At 42.6% G+C, this 8309-nt stretch overlaps 3 protein-coding genes across 4 annotated transcripts; 2 read left to right on the top strand and 1 right to left on the bottom strand.

Annotated features, from left to right (window-relative positions):
- The first annotated feature begins 5 nt into the window (after positions 1–5).
- On the top strand, positions 6–2219 carry LOC135345653 (uncharacterized). Its single transcript, XM_064543084.1, has 5 exons — positions 6–182; positions 642–818; positions 1250–1339; positions 1558–1732; positions 1968–2219. Exons 1-4 carry the CDS (start codon positions 72–74, stop codon positions 1594–1596), a joined length of 417 nt encoding a protein of 138 aa, XP_064399154.1. The 5' UTR covers positions 6–71; the 3' UTR covers positions 1597–1732; positions 1968–2219.
- Positions 2220–2241: 22 nt separating this feature from the next.
- Positions 2242–3413, bottom strand: LOC135345648 (testis-expressed protein 264 homolog). Its single transcript, XM_064543078.1, has 4 exons — positions 3117–3413; positions 2812–3024; positions 2685–2760; positions 2242–2416 (listed from the first exon to the last, which is right to left on the bottom strand). The coding sequence occupies exons 1-4, from the start codon at positions 3363–3365 to the stop codon at positions 2352–2354; spliced, it is 603 nt and encodes a 200-aa protein (XP_064399148.1). The 5' UTR covers positions 3366–3413; the 3' UTR covers positions 2242–2351.
- Positions 3414–6601: 3188 nt separating this feature from the next.
- LOC135345644 (protein lin-37 homolog) lies at positions 6602–8302 on the top strand. 2 transcript variants are annotated; one of them, XM_064543072.1, is made up of 7 exons: positions 6602–6730; positions 6813–6873; positions 6955–7046; positions 7095–7172; positions 7385–7692; positions 7876–7985; positions 8141–8302. In XM_064543072.1, the coding sequence occupies exons 1-7, from the start codon at positions 6709–6711 to the stop codon at positions 8187–8189; spliced, it is 720 nt and encodes a 239-aa protein (XP_064399142.1). In that variant the 5' UTR covers positions 6602–6708; the 3' UTR covers positions 8190–8302. The 2 variants fall into 2 exon arrangements, with proteins under 2 accessions (XP_064399142.1, XP_064399143.1); XM_064543073.1 differs by having other exon boundaries at positions 6605–6730; positions 7110–7172.
- The last annotated feature ends 7 nt before the right edge of the window (positions 8303–8309 follow it).

Below are 8309 nucleotides of genomic sequence, written 5' to 3'. Positions count from 1 at the left end.
CTCGTAATTTTATTTGTTTACATGAGGTTTATAGATACATTACATGACTGTTCTTGTCTCTATGGTTTGATATGTCGACTCCTGCTCTAGCTGGGCAGCCTGACACGGCATGCATGAGAGTGGGACAAGGGGAGGGGGATAATCAAGATACTGCTGAGATACTGGAGACGCAGTTAAAAGAGGTAAACAGAAATTATTGTGATATCGAATGGCGTGTACTCAAACTCGTGCTTGTACGTGTTAATTAATATACCCCCCACACACACACACCCACACATTTTATTCCCGACACACACATCACACACACACACACACACCCACACCACACCACACACACACACACACCCCCCCCCCACACACACACACACACACACACACACACCCACATCACACACACACACACACACACACACACCCCCACATCACACACACACACACACACACACACACACACACACACACCCCACATCACACACACACACACACACACCCACACCACACCACACACACACCCTACATCACACACACACACACACCCCCCACACACACACACACACACACACATACACACCCCACATCACACACACACACACACACACACATCACACACACACACACACACACACACACACCACACACAGCTCCAGATGGCAATATCGGACAAGGACTCTGCCATTGCTCTGTTAGAGCACCAGCTACACGAGACCACACCCACTACAGGCCGTGGAGGAAATGCTGAGTCAGCAGCTCAACGAATGTCATCTCTTAAACAACTTAAAAGAGAACGATCGAATCTAACGACACTTCTCAAAGATAAGGTAATATTGATAATTATTCTATTATCAAATTGTGGTATTAGCATCACTATGGTGTATACCGTATTTATACTAGAATATTTTGCCTGTGAAATTCTTCGTGCAAATGAGCCAAATCAGCAGACTTTGCAATTTATCTTTTGCATTCTGGCAAGTATTGTGATGTCATACAAGTGCTAGGTTTTTGCGATTTTATTCTTGCAGAGCGCTCACAATAACAAATGTTCGCAAAACATTCTAGTAATATGATACATACAGTGCTGGGAAAATAATGTTTCTTCGGATGTACTAGTTGGATAGTAACACAGTAGCGGTCAATATAAAGTTCCCGTTCCGTTCATGTAGTAGACCCGCGGTACAGTACTTTACAAAGAGACAAGAATCATAGTAATGTAGTTACTTAGCTGTGATATTGTTGTGTGATATTGGTTCAGGTGAGGGAGCGGATGAGGTTGTTCAAGCGTGACTCAGAGGAGACTATTGGAGCACTGTCCTCTCATCATCAGACCAGCAATAAGCGACAGGTTGGTTGCTAATAGTTACCAAGCTGTACACTGTATTGGCATAATCATGAGCAACTTTTTATATTTAATTTAATAGCTAGAGCTAGCAATGATAACATGAATATACATATTATCTAATGATTAAATTTTAGATCCCAGCAACATTTGTATCCTCAAGCAACATTGCTAAACACACCCAAGTGGGATCTAATATCATTAGTTACCATCTGTGTGTGTAGGTGTGTGATGTGTTGAGATCACTGGAGAGGGGAGACTAGGACACTGAAGGAGACCATCGATCGTCTGTTTGCTGTCATACTGGATAGAGAGCTATCGCTAATGGAGGGGTTGCCACGGATACAGCAGGAGGTGGGGCTGACCTTTGACCTTCTCGGCGCTGCCTCAATGACTGAAGTGAGTGTTATTTATAGGGGGCCCCTCTAGTGACTGCAGCTGTTAGAATTGGTTTAGATGCAAATTACCTCTAAATTACTAGTTGCAGTGCCCCACTTGGAAACTTGTAGAACAACTTTGAGATCACATAGCTATCAAATCGTCTTTCCTAGACAGTTAATTAAAAATGTTTTTAATTGAAAATTATTGGCCCGAGTTCTATTGAACTATTATGATTATCCTTCTCTGCCTACAGTTACTTGAGGAGCTGGAGGTTAGAGAGAGGGGGTGTGTCAGTCTCCAAGAGTACGCTGACCTTTTGACCCTGAGAATTACTGAACATGACCCGAGCTACCTTAATTAGTCATGACCTTTGAACTCTCTACACCTTTTGTGTACATAATTATGTCAAATCATAATCAACAAATCACTTTTAACCTTGTACAATCATCACCTGTCTTTACGTGCGGCGTTTTTACTCACTGAATTATATTTACCGTGAACTGAAGTACATGCATCATAGGCACTGATATATACAAACTTGATTTCCATATAATAATAATATAACAATAATTATTAAAGAAATTGGAATGGGGGGCACATTAATTAGCGTTCAATTGATTGCATGAGAGTTAGTCAGTTACTGATCCTTCTTAGTTTCTGTTTCCATGGGAACCTCCGGTACAAAGAAACCTTCATTATTTTCTGCAAGGTAAAAATTAATATAATGAGATAGAACTAGAATTTCTGCTACAGGGAACATGGATTATATTGTACAGCTGGTAATGTCCGGGGGGGGGGGGGGGGGTCAAAACATTTGTGATTGAGTAATATTAAATTTTAGTTAGTTGTGGTAAAGGTGGTCAATGATCGCTTCATTCGTGGGTATATTCGTGCTAAGGGTTTTAACCACGAAAAAATGTTCAGTCCCCATCCCCGCTATACATGTATATGGTAATTATTATTGGCTCACCCAAAGGTGCAATGTAGCGTATGCAGTCGATTTCATAGACCTCGAGAATTGGCCCGGGGCAGGAGCTCTTCAAATTCTGTGTAATTAGAGAAATAGAAATTGCACGAATATTGACTGGATTACTCACTCCAAGGTATTTCTTGAGTGGAGGATAGACACAAAATGGGGCAACATATAGCGACAACATCGATCGCCATGGAAACTCGGTAATGACAGCATTGGTACATGTAGGGAAGGTCCATATACTGTAACCTTTGGACTTTAGACTCTCCTCATCGCCAGACGATCTGTCGTTGCTAAGGCAACAGCCGACGATGTAACGCAGCTTATCCTGCGGTACCTATACATAATTAAAAATATATAATAATATAATAATGTATAATTAATGAGTGGGTGGTGGGCTTTATATAGTACATGTACACATCCACTCACTTTGTCAGGATCGTCGTAGTAAACACCAAATGTTTTGAGATCTGGGACTAGCGATATAAGCTGCTTAAAGTAGCCGCCACAGTTCTTGTAGGGTCCTGTGTAGAGCCTGTAAGCCACTCTCTTGGGGCACGACAGTGGAGTAGAGATCCTGATCCGTAACTCATAGAAGAATCCAGCGTGTAGTAACGCAACCAGGAGCAGCGCTAACACAACAGCGAGCAGTAGAACAACGTAAAACAAAACACCCATCTTTATTAATTAATTAATCTAGTGTGTTTGGGTTGACACGTGTTTACTTCCGGTTAGTAAACTCAAAGATGATGTCATACTTGTAAGTGTCTCTGCAGCTGGGGGGTGGGGCTGGCTGCATGTGCAGTGCAATACCCACATGGCAACCAGTCTAGAAAAATGGCAGGGAGTAGTACTCTTAGTGATGTTGTGTTTCTTACAGACCCTCCGGAATCTTTGGTGTGTCTGATATGCTTATCTGTGGCAGACAAGCCTCAACAAATAAACTGCTGTGGAACGGTCTTCTGTGATAGCTGTCTGACCCAGTACATGGACCTGAGAGACGAGTGTCCACACTGCAGGCAAGAGGGGGACCCATTTGATGACAAGAGAAGTAAGAGTATCAGTTGACATTTCAAGCTCATTTCTCCCCTCTCAGGTGCTCGTGAAATCCAAGCCCTGAGGGTGAAGTGTGGTCACCATGAGAATGGTTGTGGTTGGGTGGGACCACTCAGTACCCTGTCTCAACACACCACCAGATGTAACTACAAGCTTGTGTCGTGCAAATATGCTGCTGTTGGCTGTGAGGCAAAGGTCATTCAAAAGGATATTAAGCAACACGACGAAAACCACCAACTGCATTTGCAATTATCAATGGAGAAAATAGTAGTACTCTCGAAAAAAATGGCTGCTTTGGAAAGCAAAGTGACAAACGAGCAAAAAACAAATTGCTTTACAATTAAGATGAGCAATTTTGAGCATCACATAAACAATGATGGTTTCGTTAGTACGTCGTTTACTACCACACCTCCTGGTCACACATTGAAAGTTTGTGTTGAAAAAAGTACTGATGACAGAAATATAATCGAATGCGCTTCAATTTTGCAAAGTCAAACAGATTTCGGCCCTCTTATCTATCCATTTCCCGGAAATGTCACTGTTGAGATTTTAAACCAGTTGGAGGACAAGAACCATCATCTAGGTGCAACACACCAAACTCCTACAAGTAAGGGAATAGAAAATGGTTTCTGCATCCGCCGCTCAAAGCTGATGTTTAATCGACACTTGAACACTCAGTATCTGAAAGATGATTCACTTGTTGTTAGACTGACTGTACAGCACTCTGGCCTCAAGCAATGGCTGCAGGAGACAACTGTGTAGCCTTGAAAACACTACTTGCATTTAATATCAGCTATCATGTTATGCATGAAACCCAAGTGTGCAGTAATAATTTGTGTCATATAATTATGCACACAATAAATAATTATACTCTGGCTGGGCAATAACTATAATACATATTAATTGTAGAGTGCTATATACCCACGTGGTACAGCAGTCAAGAAAAATGGCAGGGAGCAGTACTCTACTTAGTGATGTTGTGTTTCTTATAGACCCTCCGGACTCTTTGGTGTGTCTGATATGCTTATCTGTGGCGGACAAGCCTCAACAAATGAACTGCTGTGGAACAGTCTTCTGTGCTAGCTGTCTGACACAGTACATGGACCTGAGAGACGAGTGTCCACACTGCAGGCAAGAGGGGGACCCATTTGATGATAATAGAAGTAAGAGTATCAGTTGACATTTCAAGCTCATTTCTCCCCTCTCAGGTGCTCGTGAGATCCAAGCCCTGAGGGTGAAGTGTGGTCACCATGAGAATGGTTGTGGTTGGGTGGGACCACTCAGTACCCTGTCTCAACACACCACCAGATGTGACTACAAGCTTATGCAGTGCAAGTATGCTGCTATTGGCTGTGAGGCAAAGGTCATTCGAAAGGACATAGAGCAACACGAAGAAAACCACCAACTTCATTTGCAACTATCGATGGAGAAAACAGTTGAACTTTCAACGACAACGAAAGTGGCTGCTTTGGAATGCAAAGTCTTGGATATGACTATAACGAGCAAAAAACAAAATCGATTACATCTAAGATAACCAATTTTGATCAGAACATTGAAAATGATGATTGTATTACTACAGGTTTCACCATACCTCCTGGATACGGAGTTGATGTTCTTATTAGGCATTGTAAAATTAAAAACGAAATTTGTGGTGATGCATATTTGTGAAGACAATCCGGTTTTCGATCCGCCTCTCTGCCTTCATTGTCTATTTCCCGGGAAAGTCACTATTGAGATTCTTAACCAGTTAGAAGACAAGTACCATGTAGCTGCAACACACCGCACTGATACAGATGGAGAAAAAGTCTACGATATCCTTATCCACCAGTCCCAATCAAACAACACTCAGTACCTCAAAGACGATTCACTTGTTGTCAGACTCACTGTACAACACCCTGACTACAAGCCATGGCTGCATGGAGGAGACAACACCCTGACTACAAGCCATGGCTGCATGGAGGAGACAACACCCTGACTACAAGCCATGGCTGCATGGAGGAGACAACACCCTGACTACAAGCCATGGCTGCATGGAGGAGACAACACCCTGACTACAAGCCATGCATGGCTGCATGGAGGAGACAACACCCTCCTGACTACAAGCCATGGCTGCATGGAGGAGACAACACCCTGACTACAAGCCATGGCTGCATGGAGGAGACAATATTTACTGTGTGTAGTGCAGTGGCAATCATTCATAATATTTTCTGTAGTGTTCTGTATCAGTATAATTATAGTACAACTCCTGGTTTGTTAAAATTATACATTTATCATTAAGTTGTGCATACTCTTGTGCATGATTAGCTTCTGGTGAATATAATCAGCTACATGTAGACTCTGCTGATATGAGACTAGCTTAGAAAGGGCGGCTAATTTATGAGACACAGACTATCAGATTCACTTTTTTACAAACCACTTCGGGTGACCCAAAGTAGCGCTTGTGGTTATTCATGGGGCTCCGGAGCTGGTGGTTGGGTGTCGGGAAACTGGCATCTGCCATCAGAGCGCTACTTGATCCGGAGTTCTGTAACTCACAGTATGCACTGCTAGGTGTATGTAGTGTACTTATGCTGCCCTCAAAAGCAGTACTTATGCTACCTTAAAAAGTAGTACTTATGCTGCCCTCAAAAAGCAGTACTTATGCTACCCTAAAAAGTAGTACTTTACCCCCTAAGCAGTTTCTGGCCAGACCGCTTTTTTTTTTGCACTAAATTGCCTCAGATAGGCTTCTTATATAATTATATGATCGCAGCCATTGTTTCGGCTTATATAATTGAGAGTTACGAAGATTAATGTGGTATTGTTTTATGTACATAATAATAAACATCATGTACACAATAACGAGGTTGCATAACTGAATGGGGAAAGATCGTCAGAAGACTACACATAATTATTCTATTGGTGGTGAACTTTAATAGAGTCTATTTGTGTTTTTTCTCACACATATATAAAGGAGTGGCCGGCTATGAGCGACGTCAAGGCTCAAGGTGAGTAGATCTCTATGGTTTTCCTACCATGTTTCTACTACCACGTTCATGTATTCCTTTAAGTGTTTTGTTGTATGTCTAGGGAGGACTCAGTTGAAAGGTCTGTTGGACAATTTAGTTCAGAAAAGCATCGAAGAAAGCAGGTATTAAGATCAGAGACGACTCATACACACACCACACAACACACACACTCACCCACCCACACACACACACACACACACTAGGGATGACAGTATTGACGCAGATGTAGAGGAGGCTGCTAGAGATCTGCTGGACCTCACCGATGATACTGGCAGGGGTAGAAAGAGAAAGCACAGTGCGTACCACCATCACAACTGTATACCTGTCCCTGTATTTATAGTAGGCCCTGCATACTCAGGTAAAGTAGGTGTGAAGCAGAGGAAGAAAAGAAAGAGAAAAGATCTGAGGAAAGGCAGTCCAGGTATGTGTACGTGTGTGCGTCGTTATTTAAACAACATACTTGAGGCAATAATTATACATCACATATTCATGTACCTCCCCCTCCCCTTGTCTAAAATAAATAATATATTTATCGAGGCGATGTTATAATACCCCCCCACACACACCACACCCACCCACACCCACACACACACCCACACACACACACACACACCCACACACACACACCCACAGACGGCTATGACTTGTCCAATGGAGTTCGGTACATTCCACATGTGATGACATTATTCGATCGCAAAGTTGACCTAGCCAAGTTCTCGCCTGAGACCCCACTCTACGTCATGTGTCGAGAATGGATGTCCAATAATCCAGACTGCACACACGCCACACCACCCTCACAGTGCCACCTCACACCACACACACTCCCACCGCCCACTCCACTACCGATGGATAAGGAAGGTCGTGAAGTACGGATTGATATTCCAAAACCACACCCACCAATCTCAAAAAGCCGAGAGGAAATGGACAATTTAATAAGAGAGGTGCAGTTACGTTTATTGTAATCTCATCATTGGTAAATATATAGCCTGTGTGAGAAGCTAGGGACTTTCCCCTACAGCTGGTTTCACCCATTATAAGATACTTGTGTATGTAATGGTAAACACTGCAAAATATACATGCAGTTAGGGCAAGATGTGACATAACTGTAGTTGTACTATCTGCAGGGCACGTCAGAGTTAGCAGGTGATCTGGGTGAGTACAGGAGGGATCACCTGAGACGTTGGAGGGAGGTGCGGTCTCGTTGGAAGGTGGCATCTGCACAGAACCAACTCAGGTATATATACAGTCCTCACAACAACTGTGTAGCATTATGTACAGTGCACACAACAACTGTGTAGCATTATGTACAGTGCACACAGTAACTGTTCACACACACTTATGTATACGCCCACACACACACACACACACACACACACACACACACTTCAGGTATGGAACTAGCCTCGAAATTCTCAGAGGAATGTTTCAAAAGTCGTAACTCTGTTCAAAACTGGAACTTTTGTTCTAAATACTTTCCACATTTCTGTTTTTGTAACTATATTTATTTTTTGTTTACTGAATGCTATTAAATTATTATTATTACTAAGGCGACCATTAC

The sequence above is a fragment of the Halichondria panicea genome, chromosome 12 (genome assembly GCF_963675165.1).
Source record: "Halichondria panicea chromosome 12, odHalPani1.1, whole genome shotgun sequence".
In the NCBI taxonomy this organism is placed as follows: Eukaryota; Metazoa; Porifera; class Demospongiae; order Suberitida; family Halichondriidae; genus Halichondria; species Halichondria panicea.
Note: the sequence above shows the minus strand (reverse complement) of the source record. Positions and strands in the feature narration are given on the sequence as shown.